This window comes from Alternaria rosae (assembly GCF_020736505.1).
Source record: "Alternaria rosae strain MPI-PUGE-AT-0040 chromosome Unknown BKA58scaffold_13, whole genome shotgun sequence".
NCBI lineage: Eukaryota > Fungi > Ascomycota > Dothideomycetes > Pleosporales > Pleosporaceae > Alternaria > Alternaria rosae.
Window position 1 is genome coordinate 497,452 of NW_025763582.1, and position 26,608 is coordinate 524,059.

General features: G+C 53.4%; 8 protein-coding genes across 8 annotated transcripts; 3 read left to right on the forward strand and 5 right to left on the reverse strand.

Annotated features, from left to right (window-relative positions):
- Nucleotides 1-2,192: 2,192 nt before the first annotated feature.
- BKA58DRAFT_64942 (methyltransferase LaeA) lies at nt 2,193-3,835 on the forward strand. Its single transcript, XM_046175673.1, has 7 exons — nt 2,193-2,418; nt 2,472-2,720; nt 2,778-2,796; nt 2,854-2,891; nt 2,945-3,088; nt 3,142-3,567; nt 3,619-3,835. Exons 1-7 carry the CDS (start codon nt 2,396-2,398, stop codon nt 3,650-3,652), a joined length of 933 nt encoding a protein of 310 aa, XP_046020300.1. The 5' UTR covers nt 2,193-2,395; the 3' UTR covers nt 3,653-3,835.
- Nucleotides 3,836-7,886: 4,051 nt separating this feature from the next.
- BKA58DRAFT_450298 (uncharacterized protein) lies at nt 7,887-9,554 on the reverse strand (the record flags this gene model as incomplete). The annotated part of the gene is made up of 2 exons (XM_046174347.1): nt 7,887-9,196; nt 9,230-9,554. The coding sequence occupies 2 exons, from the start codon at nt 9,552-9,554 to the stop codon at nt 7,914-7,916; spliced, it is 1,608 nt and encodes a 535-aa protein (XP_046020301.1). The 3' UTR covers nt 7,887-7,913.
- A 2,124-nt stretch (nt 9,555-11,678) lies between these two features.
- On the reverse strand, nt 11,679-14,717 carry BKA58DRAFT_348314 (uncharacterized protein). The gene is made up of 6 exons (XM_046168470.1): nt 14,167-14,717; nt 13,610-14,114; nt 13,348-13,562; nt 13,020-13,298; nt 12,262-12,966; nt 11,679-12,210 (listed from the first exon to the last, which is right to left on the reverse strand). Exons 1-6 carry the CDS (start codon nt 14,312-14,314, stop codon nt 12,140-12,142), a joined length of 1,923 nt encoding a protein of 640 aa, XP_046020302.1. The 5' UTR covers nt 14,315-14,717; the 3' UTR covers nt 11,679-12,139.
- A 790-nt stretch (nt 14,718-15,507) lies between these two features.
- On the forward strand, nt 15,508-16,775 carry BKA58DRAFT_444791 (uncharacterized protein; the record flags this gene model as incomplete). The annotated part of the gene is made up of 2 exons (XM_046174098.1): nt 15,508-16,221; nt 16,278-16,775. 2 exons carry the CDS (start codon nt 15,508-15,510, stop codon nt 16,773-16,775), a joined length of 1,212 nt encoding a protein of 403 aa, XP_046020303.1.
- Nucleotides 16,776-17,434: 659 nt separating this feature from the next.
- BKA58DRAFT_415130 (uncharacterized protein) lies at nt 17,435-19,429 on the forward strand (the record flags this gene model as incomplete). Its single annotated transcript, XM_046172528.1, has 2 exons — nt 17,435-17,849; nt 17,976-19,429. The coding sequence occupies 2 exons, from the start codon at nt 17,435-17,437 to the stop codon at nt 19,427-19,429; spliced, it is 1,869 nt and encodes a 622-aa protein (XP_046020304.1).
- A 60-nt stretch (nt 19,430-19,489) lies between these two features.
- BKA58DRAFT_65272 (amino acid/polyamine transporter I) lies at nt 19,490-21,611 on the reverse strand. Its single transcript, XM_046175678.1, has 4 exons — nt 21,148-21,611; nt 20,893-21,086; nt 20,431-20,823; nt 19,490-20,361 (listed from the first exon to the last, which is right to left on the reverse strand). Exons 1-4 carry the CDS (start codon nt 21,331-21,333, stop codon nt 19,551-19,553), a joined length of 1,584 nt encoding a protein of 527 aa, XP_046020305.1. The 5' UTR covers nt 21,334-21,611; the 3' UTR covers nt 19,490-19,550.
- Nucleotides 21,612-22,725: 1,114 nt separating this feature from the next.
- BKA58DRAFT_65198 (uncharacterized protein) lies at nt 22,726-23,979 on the reverse strand. The gene is made up of 2 exons (XM_046175677.1): nt 23,624-23,979; nt 22,726-23,536 (listed from the first exon to the last, which is right to left on the reverse strand). Exons 1-2 carry the CDS (start codon nt 23,739-23,741, stop codon nt 22,935-22,937), a joined length of 720 nt encoding a protein of 239 aa, XP_046020306.1. The 5' UTR covers nt 23,742-23,979; the 3' UTR covers nt 22,726-22,934.
- On the reverse strand, nt 23,980-26,114 carry BKA58DRAFT_65171 (flavin monooxygenase-like protein). The gene is made up of 4 exons (XM_046175676.1): nt 25,919-26,114; nt 25,269-25,867; nt 24,684-25,212; nt 23,980-24,630 (listed from the first exon to the last, which is right to left on the reverse strand). The coding sequence occupies exons 1-4, from the start codon at nt 25,953-25,955 to the stop codon at nt 24,218-24,220; spliced, it is 1,578 nt and encodes a 525-aa protein (XP_046020307.1). The 5' UTR covers nt 25,956-26,114; the 3' UTR covers nt 23,980-24,217.
- Nucleotides 26,115-26,608: the final 494 nt, after the last annotated feature.

Sequence of the window (26,608 nt, forward strand, 5' to 3'; positions counted from 1 at the left end):
ACCAGGCCTGAAACGCCGTCTCTTGTGCGCTGAGGAGGCGGCAGGGCCCAGGCGCTCATGCTCAGTCGTCTCAGGACTGGATATGTCAGCCCCACGCGCGCTTCACTCTGCAGCCGCGGGCGAATGCCGTCGCGCGATGTGCTGTATCCCAGGCGCGACCCATGTGCGAGCCGGCAGTGTCTACCAGCATCGACCTTGTCTTGCGCTGTCAAAAGAGGGGAATGGCTCGCTAGAAGGCGTTCGGCGTCACGACGCCGTGTTTGTCGCGCGCTGGGTGGATGATGGTGGAGGCAGCTCTGGTGTTCATGCGGCATCGACCGACCGGCGGCTCGCCAGTCGCACTTTCCTTCCCAGCCCTATGGAGAGACCCAGCACGCCGGTTCGGCCATGTCAGCGACGACCGTGTTTCACTCTGCCTTGCTCGCGGCTGTCTGTCTAGCCCTCCCCGCACTCTTGTCGCCCTCGCTCGCCATCAGTCAGCCTGTTTCCTCCTCCCCAACCCTGCAGCCGTCCCTCGCGAGGTTGCATCGTTTCCGATTTATGCTGGTGTTGTGCTGAGAGCTGAAACGGTCCCTCTGTGCCTGCAGGGGGGTCTCGCTACCAGGCCACCGCCGTCTGCAGCATCGTGGAGCTGACATCCTGACAATAGGCCCCGTCGGCATATCCCTCGCGGGACTGTCAGGCGGCATCCACATGGCGTCTCAGTCCCTTGAGCACCTTGTAACGATTACGTTGGTGTCTTTGTGCAAGTTTGTTGCGAAGGTCGGCCCCGCTAGATGCAAGCGATGCAGGATGATCGCCTTCTAGCTATACGCAGAAAACAGTTCGCGAGCTATAGCTTCCCGTGCGGCGCAGTTCTCTAGACGGCAACTAGGAGCGAATGAGGTGTGTGATCCTAGGCGGTGTACCATGCTTCTGGGAACGCTTTCGACAGCACGCATCACGTATCGACAAAGTTACCTGCCGTGTCGGCGACTGCATGGCCATGGCTTGATCGGCCCAATCGATCTACCTGCTACGTACTTGGCGAACGCTACTGTCACAAAGGGCTCACAAAAGATATCGATGCATTTATTGCTGTTATCGTAGTTGCAAGCAAACCTTCCTGCCACCGACAGGCGGGGTTTGGCCCCTTGCGTAACCCTTCCTGTGCCGAAAGCCCAGTCGGCAGCGGAACGGCGCGCGGCGCTGCAACGAGACTTGTGTCGACAATGCAGTCGAAACGGTGGTCTGCCATAACCTGGTTGTGAGTATTGGGGCAGTGGGATCGGTCCCAGAGTGCGCTTGTGCTATGCTCGCAACGTGCTCTCAACGCTACAGGTGGGCAAACGCGCATGCAGCCTGACGGTCCGCTGGGATCAAGCAACTCTTCGGTACTCGTCTCGCGTAAGCACCATGGTGATTGAGCTGCTGCTGGGGATCGCGGAGATTATCCAGCCTGAATGGTATCACCTGAGTAGTCATTTCGGTCTTGGACGCGAAAGCGTCGCTTAGGCCGACAAGCGTAGCTGAGGGCTGATGGTGTCCTGAAGCGGCAGACGACGAGCACAGAACCGGCAGGGAGTGTGTGTGAATGACGGTGATGTGCTGGAGTCTCATTCGCCCGGTGGAGCATGGTACGGGATTCCGCGCAGGTCGGTTACCACTCTATTGGGCGTCGAGGCCAAGACGAAGGGGGCAGCCGGTGTTGACGGCGCTCCTGGGGGGGGATGCATTATGATGGTGCATGCGATGATGGAGCGGTTGATGCTGAGCGTGAGGCGCATGACGGTCGTGGGCAGAGCGGTGTGTGCTGCTACCAGACGAGGTGCTTGCTGGGCAGGGCACTGGATAGGGAGAGGGCTAGGAGATTGGTAGGCATTGGCAGGCAGTCGAGTGCACGGATGCGCTTCCGAGAGACGACTGCACCCGCCATTGTGGTAGCCGGAAGAGACTTGACTTGGTTGGGTCCAGCTCCGAGCGCGAGTGGCATGGACAGGGCCACCTAATTAATAGTAGCTCAGCTATGGCCTGCGTGCCGATGGGTCCCAGAGAGGTGCAAAAGACGAGTGGAGCACGCCTCGGACTGCCTCTTGCATTGATGCCGGCCTGCTTGTGGTCGACCCAGCGTCAGCACTCGTAGTCGCGCTTGACGGAAGCACTGCAGGGGTCGTCCGCTTTTAAATACCTCCCGCGTCGCTCTGCCCTGATGACTGAGATCGCCTTGCTGGACTGTAGCATTATACCCACCGCTGACCGCACTCGACGCCGTCCACGTCCCAGACTCCAGCGCGCCCTGCTTCCGCGTCACCGTCCCATGATCAGCGCATACGACGACTTGGCCTAAGTACCGCCCGCGCTCGACGTTAGCCGTCCCTGCCAGACCGCCCTCGCCGCTGATACTCTGCTCGCTCCAATGGTCACGATGGCTTCGAATGGGTGTGTGCCCCCGCTCTCCGTACCACGCTCGCAGACTGACCCTCCGCCCGCAGATTGCCCGTGCCCGCCCAAAACAGCAACTACATGGAAAACGGCCGCTGGTATCATGGCTTCCGGAGAGGCCTCTACATGTACCCCTGCGACGAGCCCGAGAAAGACCGCATGGACATTTACCACCAGTTCTTCGCTGTCGCACGGAGAGGGCAGCTGCACCAGGCGCCGGTGCCCACGCAGCCAAACGTGCAGCCCCGCATCCTCGACGTAGGCTGTGGGACGGGCATCTGGGCAATTGACATGGCCGAGTAAGTTGGCCAAAGCAGCCAAACGCTACCTCCGCAAGGCTAACCGCGCCCGTGCAGCAAATACCTAAACGCCGAGGTGCGCCCACTTGAAGCATGACGCATTGCTGCCAGACGGCTGACATGATGTGTGCAGGTCCTAGGTTTAGATCTCGTCAATATTCAGCCTGAGAAGTATGCCACCTGTCCGTCGCTTGTCCGGCCTGACACTGATGCAGCCCCCGCAGAATCCCCCCGAACCTGCGATTCCGAGTACCACGCGACTACGAGAGCCCATGGACGCTGGGCGAAGATTCCTGGGACCTGATCCACCTGCGCATGGCGTGCGGCAGCGTGACGAGCTGGCCCGAACTCTACCAGAAGATTTACTCGTGCGCGCCCTCGCTAGACCCTTCGCTTTTGGCGCCCCTGCTAACTCCCCCAGACATCTCAAGCCCGGCACCGGCTGGATAGAGCACATTGAAATCGACATGGAGCCGCGCTGCGACGACTACACGCTGCCCCAGGACAGCATGCTCACCAAGTGGTACGGCTGGCTAGCTGACGCCACGCACCGAGTTTCGCGCCCAATCGCCTACGAACACCGCACCCGCCAGCTGTTGCAGGCCGCTGGCTTCATCGACATCCAGGAGACGGTCATCCGCGTCCCCTACAACACATGGCCCAATGACCCGCACCAAAAGGACATTGGGAGGTGGTACAACCTGGGCTTGACCGAGGGTCTGGAGGCGCTAACCTTTGCACCTCTCACAAGGGTCTATCAGTGGGACCTCAACGCGCATGTCAGGCCAGTGCTCGAGAGTGTTCGCAGGGAAATCTGCAACCGCAAAATCCATGCGTACAACAACATGTAAGTCACGCACCAATCCCCGCCTGCCCACGCCCACTGACCGGCCCAAAGCCACATCTGGACTGCCCGCCGTCCCCAGCAGTAGCATCTCGCACCACCCTTGTACAACTCTGTTCATGGATAGTTTGCCTGCCCGCTACACAGGTAGCCCCTGCCAGGCACCCACCTAGCCCGGACTGGCTTTCTCCTGGCGCTCTATCGAGCGCATCAACGCGACGGCCTCGTTACACCTGGACTCTAGAGATGCTTCCAGGATGTTGTGCATTCCGCGACACCATTTTTAGCCTCACTTTCGCCGATCCCATGGCTCACGCACCAGCGCGAACCCACCCCGGAGCAGGGGAGTTTTGCCTCTTCTGCCTTTCCTCGCGTCGACTTGCTCTTCACCTAATGGCGCATCTTGCGGTAGGGAAAATCGGGTCTTCTTTGGGCGACTACCCCAGTCTGGCGTTACGGCATGTTAAGAATATGATACCTTGATACCTCGGTTTCCTTGCGACAAAACGATTTTGTTTGCCATTTACTTTCACGAGAGCATGGCGGTCTCAGCGCGTCAGCTTCGTTGTGCATGTCACGTCCTTTTGCGTCGGTGCAGAGCACACGACGCGAATCATGGTGGATTGCATGCGGCCTTTTGGCTCCTTTCTGATGAGCATGTTGTTGTTTTTTTTTTAGCGGAGCGATCAGGACCCTTGGAGTGTGTCCCCTTTGTTCGATAGCGCGAGCAGTATATAATAGCTGGAATATACCCCCACTTCCTCTCATAGAGTTTATCGCAACGCCTCTCCTGAGAAAGTGTGTCGGAAGTATCGACCCTCTGGGAAGGAGCCATGACGTCGCACAGGTGGCAATGCAATCCTTCACTTGTCCGTGGTTTATACGCTGCTGCCACGCGTCGCCGTTCCGACGTGGTGGGCACTCTTGGCTCTGGTCAAGGATGCCCGCTTGAAGATCTGTAACGGTGGAGACCCAGCGGCGCTTCTACACAAGACGGCGGGACGCATAAGATGGGCGCGTATTGTTTCAGTGTTGCATCGCTGCCTCTCGAGGCCCAGGGTGCCGGACCGATCCATTCTGGAGCAATAATAGCAAGCGAGCTGCAGCATGCCATGGCCAACATGGGTGTCTATCGCCCATGCCGTTGCATGCACGATATACTAGACGGCTGCAACTACGATGTCCGACGACGCGCGCCCACTCTAGCACCTGGAGAGTTCAGTGCATGACTCGTATGACGTCTGCAGCAGAGGCAGCAAGTTTGTCGAGGTGTCGAGGTGTCGATGTGCGGGGTGGGAATGGGGGCGAGGGCGAGGCAAAAAGGCGTGCGTTCCGATGCTTTGGGCCGGCCGAGGCTTCTGAGGCTTCTCCCGTATCCCGCGTATGGTACCTTCCGCGGACCCTCAAGGGAAGAAGGGAAGGAACGGCCGGCCGTCCACTCGTAGGAGGGAAGGGTGCATCACTGCATACAACGCCTGGACTCGGACCTACTCACTCTCCGGTCTTCGCGTACTCCAACGCACGCTGCCAACGCTGCCAATGCAGCCGCGGAAAGCAAACCCATGTTTTCCACGCTCCCTTTTGCCCACACCCCCATCCACGACGCATCGCAATCTTGCGCTGCGTGCAACCAAACAACGCGTCACGTTCGCGCGACCTGCTAACGACATGGAGAGGCGCCATGTCACCATGTTTGATGACCACGGTCCTTTCTCGGTGCTCCTCTCAGCCTGTAATGCGCACACCATTGCCAGTGATCGCCGCACAATGTTCTGACATGTCCGGCACCGCCGTGACAGCTCGCCGGTCGACATCGGCATGACCAAGGCGTTGCCGACGCGCTCTGCCTGCATCGTGACCGCTAATTCGTCACCCTCGCGTATTGCATCTGCCATCGACTTTCGCCAGACCACCGGACTGCTGCGCTTCTTCTGAGAACCACGCCTGTCCATCCCCGCAACCGAGCCGCACGTGTAGGGGACCGCTTTTCACTCCGCCGATTCCGTCCTGCCCTGCGTCCATCTTCTCCTCCTTTCGAGCGACGCGACCGCCATGTGCGCACCACCAAGGCATCCACCTCGTCTACCAAGCTCCTCCTCTGCTCCATCGTATACACCGCCAATGTGACTGGCGAGCACCGCAAACTCTATTCCGCCCTAGGACCCAGTCCATGATGCCATTCCCACCCCTCCGCTGCCCTCGTTACCGATGGCGAGGTCCTGCCGCGCAGCATCTCACATAGTACACCGACGTGCTGCGCCGGTGCTGCGCCACTATTTCCGCCTGTCACCACGCCGCCTGTATCTTACCACCCTCCCGGATAATCTTCGCCCGCTGCGAACCGCAGTCGCCGACCTAATCGCTATACGATATACACACTTGTCCGGTGCTAGCAAAGAATGTTGGAAATGAAACTTTGGCCTCGCTGATCTCTCCGCGCTCCGTCCCCAATCGCATCAGCTGTCAGGTCGAAAAAAATCTTTGCTGCAGAATACATATGCACGACGTTATGGTATTACACTAGCCCATCTGCCGGTGAGCGGCAACCGTTTGCCTGGTTCTTCGACGTGTTGGTGGCGTGGTTACAACCAACCGTTCGGATTCTCTCCCAGCTCCCAGCAAACAACAACGATGAATTACTATATTCTGCCTATTTTGTTCGCTCTCGGAGGCAGCGACATTTTACATTATGCAAGGGCGCACCTTTCAATCCTGCTCCACGGATCCAATGAAGTTTATCGCTCTTACAAGATCAGCTAGCCAGCCAGTCAGCCTGCAGAGTGACTGGCCCCACGGACCGGATCCCTCGCAGGTCCCGAAGATGGTCCGCATTAGTTCCCACTGACTTGGCTCTTCCCTCGAAGTCATCCGTTCGACTCAGTCAGCATCATATTCCCATCGCTTACACTGTGGAAACGGCGATATTCCGCACCATCCCACCCTAGTCGACCGCTTTTCTGTAAGTTTCCCACTGTCGTCTACCCTCCGTCCTTGCAAACCCCCACTATGATGACAAACGCTGGGGCCATAAGAGTTCCTCTCCACACTCTCATCTCGCATGAGGGAGTGGATTGCAGGAACAGTGCTTTCAAACACCAGCAATATTCTACCAAGAATCTTCTCAACTTTTCTGATATCCTACCACAAACCACGTACTTTGAAATGGCGCTTACTCGCTGGGACGTATGCAAAGCTAATCATTGGTCAAGGTCGAACACTCCGGTGCTAATACTAGTGGTCTCGTAGCAACTTTAGTACACTCGCTAGCGGAAAGCTTGGTACGGTTTAGCTTCGACTCGGTTAAGAGGAGATCTTGAATCGAGGGTCTGGCATCGGAGAATAGGCTCGAGCTGGGAAGGTGGCAGAGGTTTGTGACACCGCTTGCGTCGCATTTTTGACTCTACACGGTACCGCGTCTGCGGGATCTGCAAAGCCGTCGATCCAGGTCGTTCACCACCGATGACGCGATTCATGAGCCCACAGCGTGGGTATGGGAATGTTCTTGTTGCCGATGATCGTCGGAGAGGTAGGTCTGAGCCACCTACTATTCTATAGCAGCTCGTCTAGGTAAGAGAGGTACACCCATGCATACACGGCCGTGAACGGCTGAGTCGTCAAGCCGCCTACGCATTCCAACGCCAAGCTACGAGTAAGTCCGTGGAGAAAAGGTTTCAGTCATGCCACCGCTCTCCATCCCACAGGATCGACTCATCAAAACCCCATCCCGCTACTCAGCAAGGACAGCGGCTTCTCTCCAAATCCGAACCACCGTTTCAATTTCCCATTCTCAACACCATAGCTATAGCTTGGTACAAAGCGCTACACCTGCCTCCCGTATATTTCCTTTTCCCTCCACACGCTCACTACTCCAACTACTCCGCCATCCGTCGCACTACTCCATGCTACTAGAACGCCCTTCTAGCCCCCGCCCGCCAGCCATGAGGCGTTATTTGACATCAAGCTGTCGTGATATTTTCCGCTTTGGTTCACTAGTATCTGCGGTCGATCTTGGCTCCCGCTAGCTTAGGGGTCTAGTCCTGTACTCCGTGGCTTAGTCTGGTGGTAGGCTGCAGAGCTCGGGTTCGTATAGAAAAGGTAGTATAGTTTGGCTGTCGAGATGGAAGATGAAAGTTTGGTTGAGGACTTGAACTTCTCTTGGGAGGCTTCCACGTGGAGTGGGGTATGCCCAGGCAGATTTGTGCCAATTAATACTACTGCGTCTATTCCAGCCGAGACTGATTACGACATCCGAATATGAGAGCTATCCTTCTTCCTCCACTGTGCATGTTTAACTGTGAATGCCAACTACAATGTGCCATCATGTCGTACCGTGCATACCAATCTTCCACTCACGAACACAGATTCTTGAGACACTTGATAAGGCTGTATCGCGTCTCGCCCTCCCAGCCTTCTGGCATGTCGTAGCTCAAGAACCCATTCATGTGCCTCTCTGGTGTCCACGCCCTCGTCCTCACCATCTCTTGCAACCAAGTAGTGTCCATTGTTTCCACCGTCTTGTCGTAATTCCGAACATCACTGAGGAACCCTAGTTTGCCCCAGGAGGTGACCCGTACGGGGAGACAGTCGTGGTTGAGCTCGATCTCTACCCTAAGAACGCGAGCCGCCAGCATGAAACTCAATGAGTCCTCCATTAGAACCAAGACATGCTTCCGGATCTCGCCCAATCTTGTAGTGTGGTCCTGGGTCTCATCAAGACCGCAGACGCGAACGATGATGGTGGTGTCGGCGGGGAAGACGGAAGTGGCCCGCAGCAGATCCCTTGCGTCGACACGAACTTTCGCCTGGCTTAGCGGCTTGTCCGTCTGGAATTGCAGAACGATGGTCGGCGCAATCCTGTACATCTGGGATGCTGAGATTGGTGTACAGCGCTGCAGTCTACCCACGTATGGGGTGTAATAGTCTGCAGTTCGGCGCTCAAGTTTCTCAAACATGGCCTCGGAAGAGGAGAGATTGGCTGAGCCCAGGATGATAACAAAACGGCTTTGGTGATGAAAGACCATGAGCACCATCCTACGGAAGTGGGAATTGACGTCGAGCATACTGAAATTGAGCCCATGCGAGACACCCGTGTTGAAGTCGTATGTGACCTCATGGTTGCTGTACACAGACGTAGCAATGCGTTTAAGTATCTTGCAAGGTAGATCGAGAAGTTTAGGATGGCTCGGTGTAAGTACGTATCCCTGGGTGTTCTTCGATAATTGGAATCCCCGTCTGACACCGGCCTTACCATTACTTGGTCGAAAGTCGATGGAACCTTTTTTGCCGTTCGGAGCCACTTCGACGTCGCTTATTAAACGGCGTGCGTTCATCAACCTCAGCTTGTCCATATTTCCCAGCTCATATATGACCTTGGTGAGAAGCTTGACGTCAAACCGGGAAGGGTAAGAGGAGATATAGGGATTATTGCGATTCCTAGTACTCTCGAAACGAACTGATAGACCGCATGCGACTCCATCCCAGAAGACGTCGAGCAATGGCGTGATCTTGATGTTCTTCAGAGAGGACCGGTAAAAGTGATCCCAGAAAGCAAGATCGTCATAATCATCTGGTATATCTGGCATGTCCATGCGGAAGGCAACAGTACGCAGGTTTGACAGACTCGATCCGATATCTCGCGTTCATTTCCAATATGCGTCTATCGGACTGAGGATTTTCCCGTTTTGATGACACAGTACCCTATAGTCAAATCGGAAGACATTTTGACAGTAGAGAACACCAATTGCCTCATGGTAGATCTGGCGGCAAGTCTGAATGATGGCCGGGCTTCCTGAGAAGCTGCTGGTTTTGATTGCTGAGTCGTCTGCGTTGTCCACAATCACAATAGGCCTATCGTCGACCAGTACGTATTCGTAGATCTGGTTGCGGAGTTCGGCCGGGATGGTGAGGAGTGAGGTTGCAGCCGGATTGCTGATTTGGGAATACACTTGTGCGATCTGCCCGTGGATGGGTTTCGGCAGTGGGAAGTGCATGATGGAGTGAGAGACGGCGCCTCAGCTGCTGAGTAGTGGTACCGCGGCGGCGACTGAAATTCGTTAGTAAATGCACATACAAAACAACAGCGGGTAAAGTGCTTACCGGGTGGCTGTTGGTAGTTGTATGCGACTGCAACACGCGCGGGTGCGGTGTTTGGTGTGGTTTCCTTCAATGCGAGGGAAGTGACGATGGTTATGTGAATGTCGGTGTTCAAGAATTCGCAGTGAGGTTGTTGTGCTGGAGCTTGGACCTTTATTGTCCTAAGAGGAAAGAGCACCCAGGCAGCGACTGTTTGCACTAGCGCGCTAGGAAGGTGTTTCGTTCACCCTATACTATTTCATCTTTTTAATCTATGCCCAAGTGATGCACAATCCGCTGGCGGTAGAACTAGACGTTGAAGGCGGCGCACGACCGCATTTACTGGATGGTGCGAAGAAATCATTTCGAGGTACACCGGCCGCAACGGCTAGGTGGCGCCGATAAGAGTTGCGTAGTGTGCAATGTTCACTTAGATATTTGGGAGGTGATGATAGATTTCGAGCTTCCATGTAGAGTGGGGTTTTAGTTATGGGATATGCCCAGGCAGATGTGTGCTAAGCAATGCCAGATTAATGTAAAAAGGGAAGTAAATACATGCTAAAAGAACCCTTGTTCTTCCGGCATTTGTGCTCGAGCTTGGATTCTTTTCGCGAGCAGCTTCGGTTGTGTACACTTGTGTGTATGATAATCCTACACTTCAGTGACCGAGTCGATAAAGACGCCAAAGAATGGCATACATCGTCTGGTCCTTCCACTCCCCCTGATCATAATGATCTTCAGGTCGGTTCCTTATGCGCCTCAGGAGCGAGCCATCGTCCTTTGGACGATCTATTTGCGTCCACCTATAATCGCGCTTATTGGACAATCAGGTGAAGTCCTCCGAATCCAAATTCTTCACGATAACCGCTACGGAAGACTGCGGACCTTCGTCAATCTTCCGGATGGTAGCTCGCATAGGGACACACTGGCTGTTTAACTCAACCTGAATGCCTAGCTTGCGGGCTTCTGCCGCCGTTTCGGGCTCTAGATGCTTCAAAAGTAGGTAGGCGCTCTTTCGGATATCGCCCAATCTTATAGTGTAATCTCGAGTTTCGCCATAGCTCCCGCATACACGAACAATGATCGTAATAACCGCCATAAAGACCGAAGTGACACGTAGAAGATCCCATGCATCGATGTGAACGGCAGCTAGCTGCGGCGACTCTTTTGTATGAAACTGCAAGATGATCGTCAGTGCGTTCCTGTGCAATACACTTGCTGAGGCGGGAATGGCAGCCTCGCGGCGACTGACAGAATTGTATGGGGAGCTGTTCGTATATCTCTGCGATGCGACGGTCGAGTCTCTCAAACGCTGCTTTGGGAGATGAGGTGGATTCAGAAGCCAGGATCAGGGTATAGCAGATTTCGCGTAGGAACCACGATTTAACAAGCCTGCGAAGCTGAGTATTGGCGCTGAGCATGCCGGGTTGGTGTCCATGCGTGATACTGGTATGGAAATTGAACGTGCATTCTTGATCACCGAGTGCGAGACGAATAATAGCATCGGCGCGAAGGATAGCTGAGCTTCCGCTGAAGTCACTGGTCTTCCCGGTCCTGGTCTTCGCGATTCTGGCCTTCTGAGTTGACCCGTCCTCTGCATTTTTGATCGTTATAGGACAGGGTTCCACGAGAAGATACTCGTAGATCTGGTTGCGTAACTCAGGCGCGATAGTGAGTAGTGAAGGTGCATTAGGAACCACAGATCCGGAGCGCGCTTGCGCAATTCGGCTCCACTTGGGATCAGGAACCCGAAAATGCATGACTGCAGTTCAAGACGGTGATGGGGCCGACACTGGGGTGTCGTTTTCGGAGTAATTGCAACTGGCGGTCATTAGTAAGTGTAACTGAACAATGACCGTAATGAGGGGAGAGCTTACGGGATAGCCCACAGTGCTGTTGGATGCGACTGTAGCGAGGATGGTTGTAAGTTACCGCTTGGTTTCTGTACAAGATGACAAAAATGGTACCGAAGTAAAGGTTGGGTAAGTCTCATGAGTTGCGAAAGCAACGAAGACGCTGAGGTGCGGTCACGTTATACATTCCTCGACCGTTGACTCACTGCGGTGCGTGCGATTCGATATTCTGGTTCCCTTCTATCCTATCTATGGTACTGCGATGACACAGAGCAAGACGAGCCACTCATGACTCCCGAAATACATAACCACCACATACACAAAAGGTACTCCTCATCAAATAAGAGAGGTCGCAATCCTCAGACTCTGGGTAAGTCTCAGCGACTCTGTAGCGCCTGAGCTTGGACCTCGCTTATTATGGAAGGTAAGAGCGCAATGGACGTCTCTCTCACCTGTAATACGTCATGCTGGAACGATGCTTTTGTAGAAAGGTGGTGACACTGAGTCGACTGCAACGCTCGATGGCGGAAGAAGTGACGGTTACTGTGGTACCGTAGGAACAGATGATTACACTTCCAGTGCGCGCAGATACCAGCGACATGAGTTGCATCTTCATGACAACAATACAATCGCATTCGGATCAACGACATCTAAATACGACCTCTGTCCAAGAACTTCTTCGGTAGATCCACAGTCTTCGCGCGCATATACTCCATAGCATCTAGTCATCAGTTAGCAAGACACACTTCACGAAAGCCTAGGTCGTACTTACTCTTCCCCAAAGTATCATACGAAGAACACGTATTATACCCACCATCCCTGAGATGATCATGCAACAAAAAGTGCACCGATCGAATCCCCGCAATTTCAAACCTGTCAATCGGCTTCCCCTGGTACTCGTCCTTACCCAGAAGTTGCTTAACGCGCTCAATCGTCATGAACGAGCGGAGCCAATCCCACTCATCATCGTGGCGCACGAAGAAGCCAGCGTTGCAGTCTGAGGCTTTGTCTCCAGAGCGGCCGGCTACAATGTAGCCTAGTGGTGCGCGAACGGTTTCGCCGAAGGAAGACAGGTCGACTGGGGAGGACGTTTCGTAGGAGGCTTGTTGGCGGGGGTACTCTTTTGTGATGGCGGGTGGACTGAGGTTGGTGGAAGTTTTGTCGCCGTACATGGTGTGGACGCGTAGGGGGAGTTGGTCTTGGGGGAGGAGCGAGACCCAGTAGTCGTAGTATGGCTTTGGTGCGATTTGTCGTAGGTCATTCGATAGGGAGAGACCGGGGGCGGACTGCAGGAACACTTCGAGACACCAGCGGTTGAAGCCGTTGGGGATGTCTGGGCGTACTAGTTCAGGATCGGAGGTCTGAGCGAAGATGCGGAAGTCGACGGTTGCTACGTCTTGATTGTGGGCGTCGATTGGTGAAGAGCCGTTTTGGTGGAATCTGAGTGTCTTGAAGCGGTTTACGTTATCACCCATGGCTATTCATCATCAGTCTGAAGTCGTCTTCGTCGAAACAACATCAATTGCTTACCATAGCGGATCTGATCTTCAGTGATCTTGCACTTCTCCTCGATATCGAGACCACATACAAACATATGCCATTCGCATTGCCAGCCGGCTGGAGCAGTAATACCTACCTTGGTCGTCGGTGGCGGGGGAAGCCCTTTGACTCCTGTGACACGCACGAGATCCTCACCTAACTGCTCCATTTTGACGTCCGTGATGTCGGCCGTGACATCGCAGTTGTAGTATAGCGGTCCCTGGATCTCGTATAGCAGCTGTGAAGTGCATGTTCCGACAGTCACGCAACCTGTATGCGTTAGCCGCGTACAAATCCGGTTGAAGGTACCGATACCTACCTCCGGTATCTTTCTCCTTCGCAATGTTGAAGGTGCCATCATATTCGACTTCTGCGATAGGAAAGCCCATGTTGATGTGCTTGCCAGTCTTCATGAGATCTTTGAACATAGAGTAATATCCTCCCGTAACGTAGGCTGAACACTCTACAAGATGGCCCGCGATGAGCGCTCCGGCAAGTTCGTCAAATTGATCGTTCTTCCAGTCGTGCCACCAGCTGATCAGGTTAGCTGAAGTTCCAAAGAGGCCATTATCGCAACCTACGCGGCAGCACCAATGACCGGTGCGGCATCGGCGAGCCTTCCACCAAGCACGATATCAGCGCCCTGTCGGAAAGCTTCTGCTATGCAGAGTCCACCCAAATACGCCTGTGCGCAGATTGGCTCCATTCCCCATTCCTCCAGCTTCTTGCCATGCATCAAGCTTTCGAACTTCTCGCCCTTCTTGATCAGACTGTTGACTTGCCCAGTCACGTCGTCACCTTCTATCCATGCCACCTTGAGGTGACCAGCACCTGCTTTCTCCAACATATCAACTACAACTTCAGCGAGAAGTTCGGTGTCTGAAGCGCCAGCATTCACGGCAAGCTTCGTCTTGTTCTTGACTAAGTTTGGTATCGCTGGTTCGAGGCACTGGAGGAATGTGTCGGCGTACATGGCATTCTTCTTCCGGTCTTCGAGGCTCGTCGTGCCATTGGCGTTCCTCGCAGGTTTCTGCTTTACTTTCCCACTACCATGTACGGTCATGGTCATCTCAGATAGCCAATCGCCTGTTCGTGTCAGCTCGAAGTCCTTCATAGTCAGTTTTCAAGGGAGTCTTACCCATCACAACATCAACCTCTGGATCACCCGCCATCCTCATGATAGCAGTCGAACGATCCGTAAATCCTCCAGAGCATCCTGCGATGCGCACAGCGCGCTTGCGGTCAGTAGAAGGAGACATTTTCACTCGTTTGGGGTTAGGCGCCATATAGAAATCGCATCAACAATCTGAGAAAAAGATCAATTGCTCCATGACGGAGCGTCTGAAAGCTATATACCAGGCCGTCCAGGACCGGCTTTCCGGGGTACGGCAAGCCATCGAGGCTGTAGCAGGGCCGTTCCTATGCTATCGTCCAATGGCGGCTATGCATAAAGGTAGCGCGACGTTCATGTCATGTACTGGGAGCTACTTGCGGATAATCTTGAACGATGGAAGACGATTTCCTGGGAGCTTATGGCGGGGTTGCGGGGAAGGAGACGGACGCGAGCGCGCGGTGTTGCTGAAGGTCCAGAACTGTCTTCATTGCGATATTACCGACAGTTTGCATTAAATGTGATATCTTCCTAGTTGAGTCATCTGTTTGCGCAACCAACAGGAGCGTGCTTGACTTTCGCGAGTTGGCAAAGTAGAGGAGGGACTGTGACGCGCGATGTTCGCGATTCGGCTAACGACTCATTCTAGTTAGAGGTGATGTTTTACATGACTCAACGACTTTGTCCAGCTCCAGGAAGGAGTGCTCCGCATCATCTCGGGTCTAACAGCGTCATCTCCTGGACATCACCACAGAAATGACTAGGACTATCTGCCCGTTGCATTCGGAACCACCGCACAACTTTCATCGATTGAACGCCTACGTAGCGCGCTGTGTCTGACACAAGCCGCTAATCCCCCTGCCCATACATACATCACAACCACCAACGAGTAGCGCAATAGCCCCGAAAGCAGTTCAAGACAACGGCGCTGATGCTCCTTCGTTTGCTAATGGCTTCTTCTGGCAATGCATCCTTACTCGAGACTCAAAATCCTCGATCTTGCTTGCGATTCATGCATTCTCCTGGACATTGTGCAAATAGGCGGATACCTTGCGAAAACAGTCTTGGTCCCATCGAACTCGACTATCAGCGAAGCAATCACTTTCACACCATGGAAATACACAAAGCACAAGAATTCCAATGAAACAGGCAGAGCCTTTGTCTAGTCTCTCATTTCTGTGGTGTACGGTGTCACTTAGGCATTAATTCACACCTCCAACAGCAAAGTAAGAGCACCTCTTACCGACCAGCAATCATGTAGGCCAATTCAGCGGTGAATAAGCAGAGAAGCTAGGTAGTTGTCCTACATAAGCGATTCGAGCTTGGCCTTTCTTCATCTCTCCTGTTACTTACAGCCCTAGTTCAATCATGGACAGGACTCAAACTCAGCTGGTCGTCATATTGGCAGCTATCACTGCAGGTTTGGTTGTGACTTTCGAGTACCTGCGGTGGTATCATTCGCGGCTGAAGACTCAACCAGTGTCCTTAGTTGCGCAGACTGCAGCAAAGACTGCCCAAGTTACAGTCCATCCTAGAAAGCAAGAGGAAAGCGCTCGGCAGTCTCAGGTCGATACCTCCACTATTCAGTCCGTTGTGGAAACCACAGTAGAGACTCACACCGAAAAGCTCAAGGAGAGTAGTCAGGAGTCACAGAACGATAGTTCCGCCAAACCGCCCGTCGCCGAGACCACAACACAGCCTCTTGGGGTCCCATGGGACTGCAACCAGGGATCTCAGACGGATATCTCGGCAAACGGGCCTTCGATGATTTCTCGAAACAAGGAGAACCGAACCATACTCGAGGCCCGTCTCATCAAGGCAGGGTTTTACGTCCACTGCTCCTGTGACTCGCACACAAAGGAGCTTTACTTCAACTGGCCTTACTCATGCTCGGCCAAGCACCACGAAGACGACATCGTCCTTCAACCCAATTCACGACCTACCCTACTCCACGAGTATGAAGATGGCGCTTACGAAAGCCTGTCGCTGGCAAACCGCACCATCGAGTACTTCTCCCGCCCAGAATCTACCATGGACTCCGACAAATTGCTGCCCTTGCTCAATGGCGAGGAAGCAGCGAGCGTACCCGCGTTCTCGAAATGCTAGCACAAGACGACATTCGCTGCAGAATAACTCAGTTTTTGACAGATTGGTCAGTCTCCCAACTTAACGAAATCTTCTTCTTCGGCGCAACCAAGGACCTCGAAACTGTCTGGAACGCCAAGGAGCTAGATGATGATGACACTCTAGCGGACGTGAGAGTAGAACTCAAAGACGGCCAGAGTCACTCACTCATCCGTCTTCATCCAACACGTCGCTGCTACACACAATTAGAGTACAAACGACAAGGCAAGACCTTGACGGAAGAACGCATGGGGTGTATCCTACACGAGATGCTACATATTTTCTTGACGCAACATGCATGTCACCAGTATATGACACGGGAGAGTTGGGCTTCCCATGGAAGAGGGTGGCAGCGGATTACAAAGAAGATTGAGGATCAGAGCTTGGGTCCGTTGGGTATCGAGGCGGATATGGGCCGACTGACAAGCTTTTTGGTGGATTGGGAGGAGGATGGGGTTAGGGTTAGTCTTTGCGATGTAGGGGCTTGTGGGTTTTGGGGAGGGCTTGGATAGATGGTGGTAGGCAGCGGACTACAACGTTCGGCGGTTGAACGGAAACGATGGACACTGGGTAGTGCTCTCGTGTAGATGTTTCATGCTAGAGTGAAGGCATTAGACACTGAGTAGATCATGTCTACCTATTTAGATATAATGCTGTAGGAACATGAAATTTATATTTGAACAATCTCTGTTACCAGGGAATACAGTGTCAGCCGCTTGATGTGGAGTTGCTGAGGTGTTCAGCCTTGCCCCGCATCAGGGTTGGACGCAGCTTTCCCTGCCGACAGATCCGCCATCCAGGATTCAAGATAATCAAGGTTGTAGACTTCAGCTGAACACGAATATATAGTCGCAACATTACAGACACTAATTTACTTTGCTTTCAGCAGCTCCCGCCTCTCATTCACGCCTCGAGTTCGTTTTGCTGGTCGCGGCTGACGCGATGACGTCGCCGCACACTCTGCTCCGCGGCGCCTGTTCGATGAGCAAACGCAACCAACAGCTTGGAGAACGGGGCGACGTCAGCGCCTATAGACTCACCTGAAAACAACAATCTTTACGGAATATACTCAAAAACACGATCGTATTTAGTATAACATTGTCACGTTGATATACACCTGCTAATCTAGCCCGCGCACATTGCGCGCGACTAATCGAGGCTTAGCGCCACCATGGACATCCACAAGGAGCTCGTCCAGGTCGACGACTTGGATATTGGACTCGATCGCTCACACATTACTTATCAAGGCCAGATCGAGATAAGCGGAAGTCGCTCCGAAAGTAGCAATGACGAAACACCTCACCCACGCGACTCAACGCCTGTATCATCTACTACTAGGATAGTCAACAAGGTTCGGCAAAAGAAACACACTGCCGGCATCAAGATCAGGAAGACGTTGCATATCGCAAAGGTCGAAGATGAGATCGAAGAGCCTGATCCAGACTCTGTGGTACTCGTCGATACGACGGAGGTGAAGCAGTCGAAGTCACGCCTTGATCACAAGTCTACAGCGGGAGAGAAGCACACACTCAAAGATCTTTTGCACAATCCCATCGATACGGTGAAGTCTAAGGGATGGAATCAAGGTAAGCGATCCCTACTTAACCTGCAAATGCAACAGTGACGAATACTTCGCTTGATCTCTATGTGCGAGATCGAGCAAAGTCCTCACTCAGCGTATACCGAGTGCTTTCCTAACTAAAAGCCTCCAGGGAACCAAGAAGTTGCAGCAAACATAGCTGTAAGCGAAGTCCCTCATGGCCAGGAAGTGGATCTCGTAAATGCAGCGACTGTCGTAAACCAAGCTGCGACCAAGGATGAGAAGGCGCAAGCTCAGAATAGTCTCGCCCAGATGCTTGATCAGCGACAAAGCACCTATGTGCGATGGTCGCTCGACCGACATGTAACGAAGATTAGAATCATCCCACGCGATACTGCAGTCCTCAAGCCAAGGAAGGATTTCGAGAAGAAAGACGCCGCAGGCCGCACCGTCACTGAATGGAGAGAGTATGGTTCACACTTACTGGACTATTACGCTCATCGATACGGTGGTCAATACATAGGCTACGGATCCGATCCACCGACTCCCAGCAAAGAGACAATCATGCCAAACATTGAGCGCCTGATTGTTGCAACATCGCCTTTCCAGGAGTTCATCATGACTACCCGGCGCGTGTATAGGTGGGAGGCACCTCTCGAGACCACAAAATACCTGGCGATCTACCTCATACTCTGGTACTTCAACCTGCTATTACCCGGTATCATGACAGCATTGCTGTATTTGGTTGGCGAGCGACGCTGGAATGCTCCTTCCATGGAAGATCTTCGCGAAGACGTAAGACACAGAGAAGATGTGGAAAGAACAGCCTTATCACTCACCGAGTTCATCGAGAAACAAGGTGACGAGAATTGGGCACACGACCTCCTTCAAGACCTGGGCCCATGGCTCATCGTCCAACTCGCCGACCTAGCCAACTTCTTCGAAAGCATCCGCAACTTCTACGAGTGGCGGAAACCGACACGTACACTGGCTGTCATCGTAGTCCTCGCTACTGCCATCCTTGTCACGGTCTTCATGCCACTTTGGCTACTCATCAAGATCTCCACATTCTCCGCTGGCTTTACATTTTTCTGCCTCTTTCCCGTCTCGGTCAATTTCCCAAATTATCGGCTTCTCGTCTCGCCATCAAAACGGTTGCTATGGAACATCCCAACGCATGCTGAATGGGCGATTCAGTACATACAAGCCGAAGGACTCCGTGTAGTGACTGAGAAGCAAAATGCGAACAACAAAGCAGCCGAACTGGCAACTACGGCTAGTTCCACTACTCATGTCTCACCGGTGAACCAAGACTTCGCCTCCTACCCATCACATTACGACAAAACACCAGGCCATCTCATCATCAATGCTACAGGAGTACGTTTCGTCGCGAAACATGCGCCACACAATGTGCGCTTCTCTCTGCCTTATGTACAGATCCACCATCTGGAGAAGCAAGACCGGTATCAGGAGAGAATGATCAAGGTCCTCAAGGAGTGCGACAGAGATCTGCGTTTCCTGAACCGGGAAGGTGATGAGTGGATTTTGCATGAAGTCGAGAAGAGAGACGAGGCGTTTAGTCAGATTGTTGGGTTCAGTCGGACGACGTGGCAGGTTCTTTGGTAGTGCGGTTCACCTCCAGCCCGCCACTTTCATAGGTACAAAAGTAAATATCTTATAGTGTCTGAACAAACTCAACATCATTTCTCTATGCTGATACACATGTTTTATAGCCCTCATCTCTCTCTCAAACCTTCTCAGTAACAATTGTAGCCTCCCCACTCCCCAACGTCTCCACCAACCTCCTCGGCCCAACATACCCCCTCTTCCTAATCCACGCATACCAGCCCCCAAGTAAAATCGTAATCCCACCGACCAACGCACTCGTGTAATTCATCGTCGTAGTATCAAACGGCACCGCGAACGGAAAGCAATAGATCGGTATCCACACAACCATATACCCACACGCTATACTCGCAACCGTGTAAAACACCGGCGTAGGCATGGTGAATGGGCCGGAAATGACGTGGCGGCGCCGGGTCAGGATGTTGGGTAAGATGAAAGCGAGGTATGAGAGCGAAGAGAGGACGATGAAAGAGCCGACGAAGGCGGAGAAGGCGGTGCTGGAGCCGATGTATATACAGCCGAGGATTGTGTTGATGGCGCCACACGCCAGTGTAGCGTTAAACGGGTTCTCCCACTTCTTGTCTACTTTGCCGACCCACGCGCTGAAAGGTGTTGCATCATCGCGACCAAGTGTCCATAGCATACGGCCGGAGGTGATGTAACAACCGATATTTGTACAGAATGTGGGGATGAAGATGACGAGTAAGAGGCCCAGGGAGCCGCCGTGCGAGTTCGTGGCTTGACGGTATAGTTCGGCGAGGGGGAAGGGCCAGGGGTTTGAGAAGAGTGAGTCGAGGTCGTTGACAGAGTAGAAGATGGTGATGAGGTAGAGGAGGGCAGTTAGGAAACCGACGGTGTATTGGGCGAGGATGGCTTTGGGGATGTTGGTGCGGGGGGAGGGGAGTTCTTCTGCGAGATGGGAGACGCAGTCACTGGAGTAATTGTTAGTAACTTGACTTCAACAGTGGTGGGTTTGGGGTGATGGGATGGGATGGACTTACGGTGTCCCCACAGCAAAAGCCCCATTCAACATCCCAGCGCAAAACACAAAGCCATCGCTCTTCCACCCCGCCTGGTTCTGCCAGTCTTTCCACACAAACTCGTTACTCGCATACCCCTTTCCGCTTCGACTGGGCATGATAGCGCATACCATGATGGTAACGAAAACACCAATGAGGATGAAGAAGAGACCGATGTTCGTCAGTTTGGGCAGCGCGCGATTGGCGAACATGACGACGAAGCAGGCGAGCCAGGTAATGATGAGATAGACAATGAAGACGTGCCAGCGCTCAAAGGCATAGCCGCGGTGGAAGAGGCCGTACATGGAGATGATTTGGTTGGCGAGGATGGAGGAGATGGAGGCGGTGCCGAAGATCCAACCTAGGGCGTTCCACCTGTGTTGTGTTAGTTGGTTCTTTTCTTCTTGTCTTTTTGTTTATCAAGTCGGATTGGATGATACGTACCAGCCAGCGTAGAACCCGATTACCTTTCCAAATCTAGCTCCGCCTGTGACGGAAGCCCAGTGGTATACACCCGCTGATGAGGGGATTGCAGAAGCCATCTCTGCGATACACGCCGCGATCATGAAGTAGCAACATGCCACGGCGATGAACTCGTAAATGACACCCGCTGGGCCGCCATTGTAGAGCGCAATGACCTGCGCATAGTCAGCATCCTCTATGCCATACATTGGAAGCGAACAAGAGAAGACCACATACGATAGACCCACCCAACGCGGCCCAAACATTCCCCGTAGTAATCCCAATCGCACAGATACTCAACAAGCTGAAATTCCTCTCAAGCTCTTGTTTGTGACCCGATGCATTCAACACCTCGCCCACACCCGTCGCTTCATCGACATCCTCTGGTCTTGGCTTCTCGGAAGACTTCTTTTCCAGATCCATCGTTGGAAATGGTGGTACAGCGTGGACGGTATACGCCAGTAACCGTGAAAGTTTTGCTATTGGGACGTGATGCGACGCGTATGCAGCAAGTCGTCAACGACGAGGATACGCGGAAAAGCGATAAGGCAGCGTTGTAATGTCAACAAACCTCCTCTTTGCCCAGATGCGGCCGACCGGAGATTAATACCACCAACCGAACCAGGACAATCAAGCGATTGAGTGGATTCGCGCCACCGATCGCAGATCAACGGTCCTACGCGGGAATCGTACAAGTAAACGTCCGCCCCGGGAGATAAGGAAGTAGAGAACGATGGTGAGGGGAAACAACGATGGAATGAAGACGCAGGGAAAGAACGAAAAGAAGGAAGCTACAATTTACGTGCTGCGTTTATGACGGTCCGCGATTTCGGACGCCTCTATCTCTGTCGTCGTGTTGCGTTGTGTCAAACACAACAGTGACATCTACACGTAAGTACGTATGCTAAGCGACGCGACAAATTCCAAGACGGCAGATAAAGCAGCCCTACCAGCAACCATGCAATCTTCTGTCGGTAGCTATGTACCCAGTGCTAGATGCCGTCCGTCTCTACGCCCCGGTCACGTCAGACCCAGCCCCAGCAAACCATTCCGACCCAAAAAAGACCAGGCTACATGAGTGTAGTAAAGTGCAACGTTCGCATCCGCCATCTCCGCAATCCCGCAGCTTCAATGGATACCGTGGAGACGGGTGTGAACAATCTACACACTAATCACGTTGTGTCGCATCTCGAACTGATAAGAGACCTTCAGGCGAGCGAGGTGGCCAGGGGTGTAAGATAAGTGAGATCCCGGCACTGCGGTGCAGGAACGAGGATTGGCGATATCCTAGCCAATGAGCACAAAGAAGGGATGGATAGGGATTGGCGGATCCTGGGAGATAGGCGGATATGCTGCGACTTGGGGAATGCGGAGATATCTTGCATGGCTTGGGTAACGAGGTGGCGTAAGGCGAGATAAGTGATTACTCCGAGGTTGGAGTTTGGAGTATCATGGCGATAGAGGGGACGCAGGTGTGCTGCTGAGATCTCTGTCTGACTGTAAAACTTCCCCGGGTGATTTCCGTGATGGTTGCTCTGCTGTCCCCGCATTGAAGGTCTGGAGGGTGGTTTGATGGGTGTCGTCCACAGGACGGAAGACGGCGCCATGATCGAGCCGCTTACGCCCGTGCTATCCCCCACGCGTCCTAATCGGCTCCATTGGTCGTGCAACTTGATGCCATGCGATGCAGTGACATTGGGGCGTAAATTCAAGGTCCATGGAGAAACAAGGCTTGACGGCTAGAGGATACAAAATGGCCTCAGCGAAAAAGAAAGTAAATTGGATACACCCACGTCCGGCGCATGTCACCCAAAGAGCTGCAGTGACATGCGCTATATGCTATATTTCTTAGATACTGTACACAAAATAAAAAAACGCACCTGCAACTCCATATCCCATATCATATCGCTCTGCCAGAGGTCCAGTGATTACATACGTTTCGTCCTCATTTACGCGTGAGCGATTCTGTTTCTAGTGACATCTTCAACCCGAACTCATTCCGTGTGTGAAAGAAAGTAGCAGGCTCACGCGCTGCGCATCTCGGTATCCTCGGCATCGTCAACGTCGCCAATCTTCCGCTTGCTAGGCGTCGCGCTGCCCTCGTCGCCGTTGTCGTCGCCTTCCGTCCACTCGGTGACTTCCCACTCGACGTGCACGCCGCTCTCGGAGTGTCCGCCGCGCTGCTGCTTGAAGCGGCCCAGGCGGGTGTTGCGTACAATCTCTTCGAACCAGGGCGCGCCCCGCGATTGTGGTTCTGAGCGGACGACTGTACGCGAGCGGTTCGTGCGTGAGGGTCCGGCGGCGGATGTCTCTGTCTCGTCGTCACTGCTCTCGCTGCTGCTGGGCAGGAAGCCGAGCTCGCTCAGCATGTCCTGGTCCTCGTCCAGCAGGCTGCCGACTGTCAGGGAAATGTGCTCGGCCTCGTCTCTCGTCCGCTCATTCCATGACGAGAGCTGTGTGCCGCAGTATCCGCAGAACTGGCGACGGGTATTCGAGGTGTAGGGGGAGACGAAGCTGCGCTTGATGCTCAGGCGCGTCTCGTCGGGGTATTGCGCAAACGTCGCCGAGGTGTACCATGGCAGAGGGACGCGGAGCCAGAGTGTGAGGGGGTTCGCTGAGTGGTGTCCTAGAGTGTTGTTAGCACCGTGTTGGAGAGTAGCGCGCATCGCCCAAAGGAGACTTGGGCTGCGCAACGCACTCGGCATGTACTTACGCGACGCAGAGGTATTGTCGTATCGTAACTCGGCCTGGCGAATCTGCTGTGTCGGCATCTCAATGACATAGCGGTTGCGTCCGCACGCGCAGGAGCCGTGCAGCGTCTGGGTCGCCATTCCGGGGCTCGGAGGCTCGTAGATGTGTGGCTGAGTACGATTCGCGTGGTATGTTTCGGTGCAGGCAAGGTCTCTGCCCTAATAACTCGGGATTGATGTGTTTCAGTGTTTGCGGCGTGGCGTGTGGAAAGAAATCGAAATTAGCTGTTGCCCGTCGCGCCTTCCCCAGCTGCTGTGCAACGGCCCGTGCTGCGATTGGTCGACTGTCAGCCTTATGATATGGCGACCAAGGTTTACCCTTTCACGTCACCTGGACAACTGTAAGAACCGAGTGAAAGGATGCGATGATGTTTGTTTCGAGTCGGTAACTATAGAGCATATACGAAATATTCATTGCGAGGCATATGTACTGCGTGATGCAAAAGTGACAGCCATGGACCCTTGTGATACAGCCTGTCGTCATGTGTGGGGAAGCTCACGAGAGAACATTCGAGCACGCCCTGGCACCTTCGCGACCCCAGAACCTCGAGCAGCCGTCAACCACTCTTCTCCTTTGCTTCTTTCCTCATCTTGGCAACACTCTCGTTTACTCTTTCAATCGCCTCCCGAGCGCCATCCCAGCACTTCCTCCTCCCGGTGCTGAACACGCGATGTATGTGCGGACTCCATATCCCGCCCATCAGCAGATTGCAGAACTTCCTGTCTCGAAGCCAGAAAAGCCAGCCTTTCCATCCATATCCCAGGTACTCGTTGACACCTGTACCGCCAAGATTGTCCATGGCCTTGACCCATTCGCCTGCTTCGCATTGCCCTGGCGACACGTTGTGAAGGCGCTTTGCATAATCTGCTAACCATACATGGTGTCTGTCGACGGCAAGGCTCATATCATGAAGTGAAGGAAGCTGCGATTTGCCGGCCCAAACCTGTGCTATGGCCATAGACGCCATATCTGTTCATCGTCAGTCCATGTCGAGCCTACATCTTGCACTTCGAATTACATACCAAAGATTGGAAAACCACTAAGTGTGATGTGTACGTTCCCCAAAAATGCCAGACTATCAGGCTTCTCAAGCGAAAAGATATTTTGATAGAGACGGAAGAGCGTCTTGCCATTCGACCCAGGAGCATCGAGCCACGATTGCGGACGACATGTAGGATCGAAACGAGGTTCAATCATACTAAAGTCCGATGTATACCCTGTGCACCATATTATAGCGTCAACTTCAAGCGTAGTCCCATCTTGCAACTCCACTTCAGTAGCGTCAACAATCCGCTTTATACCCGCGACCGACGCGATACTACCGTTCTCCAGGCAGGGGATCAGGGTATCGGATACGACTGGTACTTTACCTGCGGGCTCGAAGCGCCACTCGGGACGAATGTTGAAACTCTTGTCTTGCATCTTCTTGAGGAACTTGTCGAAAAGCCATTCGCCGAGACGGGGAAGATACGTCATGAACAGGCTTTGTATGGTGAAGAGCCGTAGACTGTGCGTGTGGTCTATCGGGACACCGTTGATACGCCGCGGAAGCTATCAAGTGTCAGCATCAAACCCTCTACAGGTTCGAGTCGTCTTTTCAAACTCACAATGCGCGCTCCATGTCGATGCGCCATGTACACTTTATCAGCAACTCCCACTAGCTGCGTAGCAGTATCCGCTGCACTATTGCTAAACCCCACGACCATGACTCTCTTCTTCTCATACTCTTTCGGCTTCTTGAAGGCTTGTGAGTGAACGCTAGTCCCAGCGAACTTCTCAATCCCCTCTATTACCGGAAGACTCGCCTTGCCCACCATACCACCGATAGCCACAACAACCTTGTCAAAGTACTCTTGATCGCCACCTTCGACATCCACGACCCATTTCTGTCGCTCATCGTCGAATTTAATCTGCTTAACGGAGGTGCTAAGTCGCATATGCGGTTCCAGTTTGAAATGCTTAGAGTAGTCTATCAAGTATTGTTGAACCTGGGCGGCTGCAGGGTGTGACGGCACATGATCCGGAAAGGGGAAATCGGTGTAGCAGGCTCTTTCTTTCGAAATGTTGACTGTTGTCGTCTCTAAAACAGAAGTCTGCTCTTTCTGTGAGTATTGCCATAGTCCGCCGATGTAGTCGTTGCGGTCGAATCCTGTGGCGTGAAAACCTTCTTCGAGGAGGTTCTTCAATGCTACGAGGCCAGCGGGTCCTGAGAGCCTCCGTTAGTAGCCATTTTGTCTCAGATACGAAGGGTGTATACCTAGACCTATCACAGCTACACTTGTAACTTCGTCCATGATGTCTGACGTTCAGGTCTATCGTTTGCGCTCTTCGCATACGAGAATCGCCACCTGTGCCTTTAGATCGGACCGAGTCATACAGCCCTGTTCGCAGCGATAACACTCATGTTGTTGAAGATAAACGCAAACTGCAATGCGATCACCCACACAGCAATCAAGGTGAGCTGACTTCGGACACCGAGGGTGGGTGGGTCTTACGCCCGTGTGGTTACGCCCGCCAGGCGGGACGGAAGAGTAAGGCAAACCTCAAGTCGCGCGCCTATTAATCCACCACAGCTGTCGTTCTCACATGCTTTCTTTGACATCTCGTTTGCATTAATGTAGGTTCGACATCTTCTTCAGCCGGAGTAGGCAAACCTTGCGAGAGACTTGATTGTTGCCGTTGGCTGCACCGCCACGAATACCTGAGGGACAAGGATGATGTGGCGTCGACCCCACTCCATAGTCAGCCCCCAGGGCCGTATCCGAAGTAGTGTATCTCACGCACATGCTGCGACCCCTTCTAACGCGTCATTTCTGACAAGCTGTGTTCTTTTACTGGACATTCAATAGTACTAGACAGAACGCGTGGTTTCGAGTTTGAAGTTGCGATTGGGCCCCTCCCCGCATCCTGAGGCAGCAGCTTTCTGTTCGGCTGTGCAGGGCAGTGG

Excerpts from the sequence above, each read along its gene's own strand:
- BKA58DRAFT_64942 (XM_046175673.1), top strand. The coding sequence starts at position 2,396 with ATGGTCACGATGGCTTCGAATGG. Across the intron at positions 3,089-3,141 it reads CTCTACCAGAAGATTTACTC|ACATCTCAAGCCCGGCACCG; the intron begins GTGCGCGCCCTC and ends TAACTCCCCCAG. Across the intron at positions 3,568-3,618 it reads ATCCATGCGTACAACAACAT|CCACATCTGGACTGCCCGCC; the intron begins GTAAGTCACGCA and ends ACCGGCCCAAAG.
- BKA58DRAFT_348314 (XM_046168470.1), bottom strand. The coding sequence starts at position 14,314 with ATGGCGCCTAACCCCAAACGAGTGAAAATGTCTCCTTCTACTGACCGC. Across the intron at positions 13,563-13,609 it reads CCGGTCATTGGTGCTGCCGC|CTGGTGGCACGACTGGAAGA; the intron begins GTAGGTTGCGAT and ends TAACCTGATCAG. Across the intron at positions 13,299-13,347 it reads GAAGGAGAAAGATACCGGAG|GTTGCGTGACTGTCGGAACA; the intron begins GTAGGTATCGGT and ends TAACGCATACAG.
- BKA58DRAFT_65272 (XM_046175678.1), bottom strand. The coding sequence starts at position 21,333 with ATGGATCTGGAAAAGAAGTCTTCCGAGAAGCCAAGACCAGAGGATGTC. Across the intron at positions 21,087-21,147 it reads CCGCGTTGGGTGGGTCTATC|GTCATTGCGCTCTACAATGG; the intron begins GTATGTGGTCTT and ends GACTATGCGCAG. Across the intron at positions 20,362-20,430 it reads GCTTTTGCTGTGGGGACACC|TGACTGCGTCTCCCATCTCG; the intron begins GTAAGTCCATCC and ends CAATTACTCCAG.
- BKA58DRAFT_65198 (XM_046175677.1), bottom strand. The coding sequence starts at position 23,741 with ATGGCGACCCAGACGCTGCACGGCTCCTGCGCGTGCGGACGCAACCGC. Across the intron at positions 23,537-23,623 it reads CGACAATACCTCTGCGTCGC|GACACCACTCAGCGAACCCC; the intron begins GTAAGTACATGC and ends ACAACACTCTAG.
- BKA58DRAFT_65171 (XM_046175676.1), bottom strand. The coding sequence starts at position 25,955 with ATGGACGAAGTTACAAGTGTAGCTGTGATAGGTCTAG. Across the intron at positions 25,868-25,918 it reads TGTAGCTGTGATAGGTCTAG|GACCCGCTGGCCTCGTAGCA; the intron begins GTATACACCCTT and ends GGAGGCTCTCAG. Across the intron at positions 24,631-24,683 it reads TAGTGGTTTTCCAATCTTTG|ATATGGCGTCTATGGCCATA; the intron begins GTATGTAATTCG and ends GACGATGAACAG.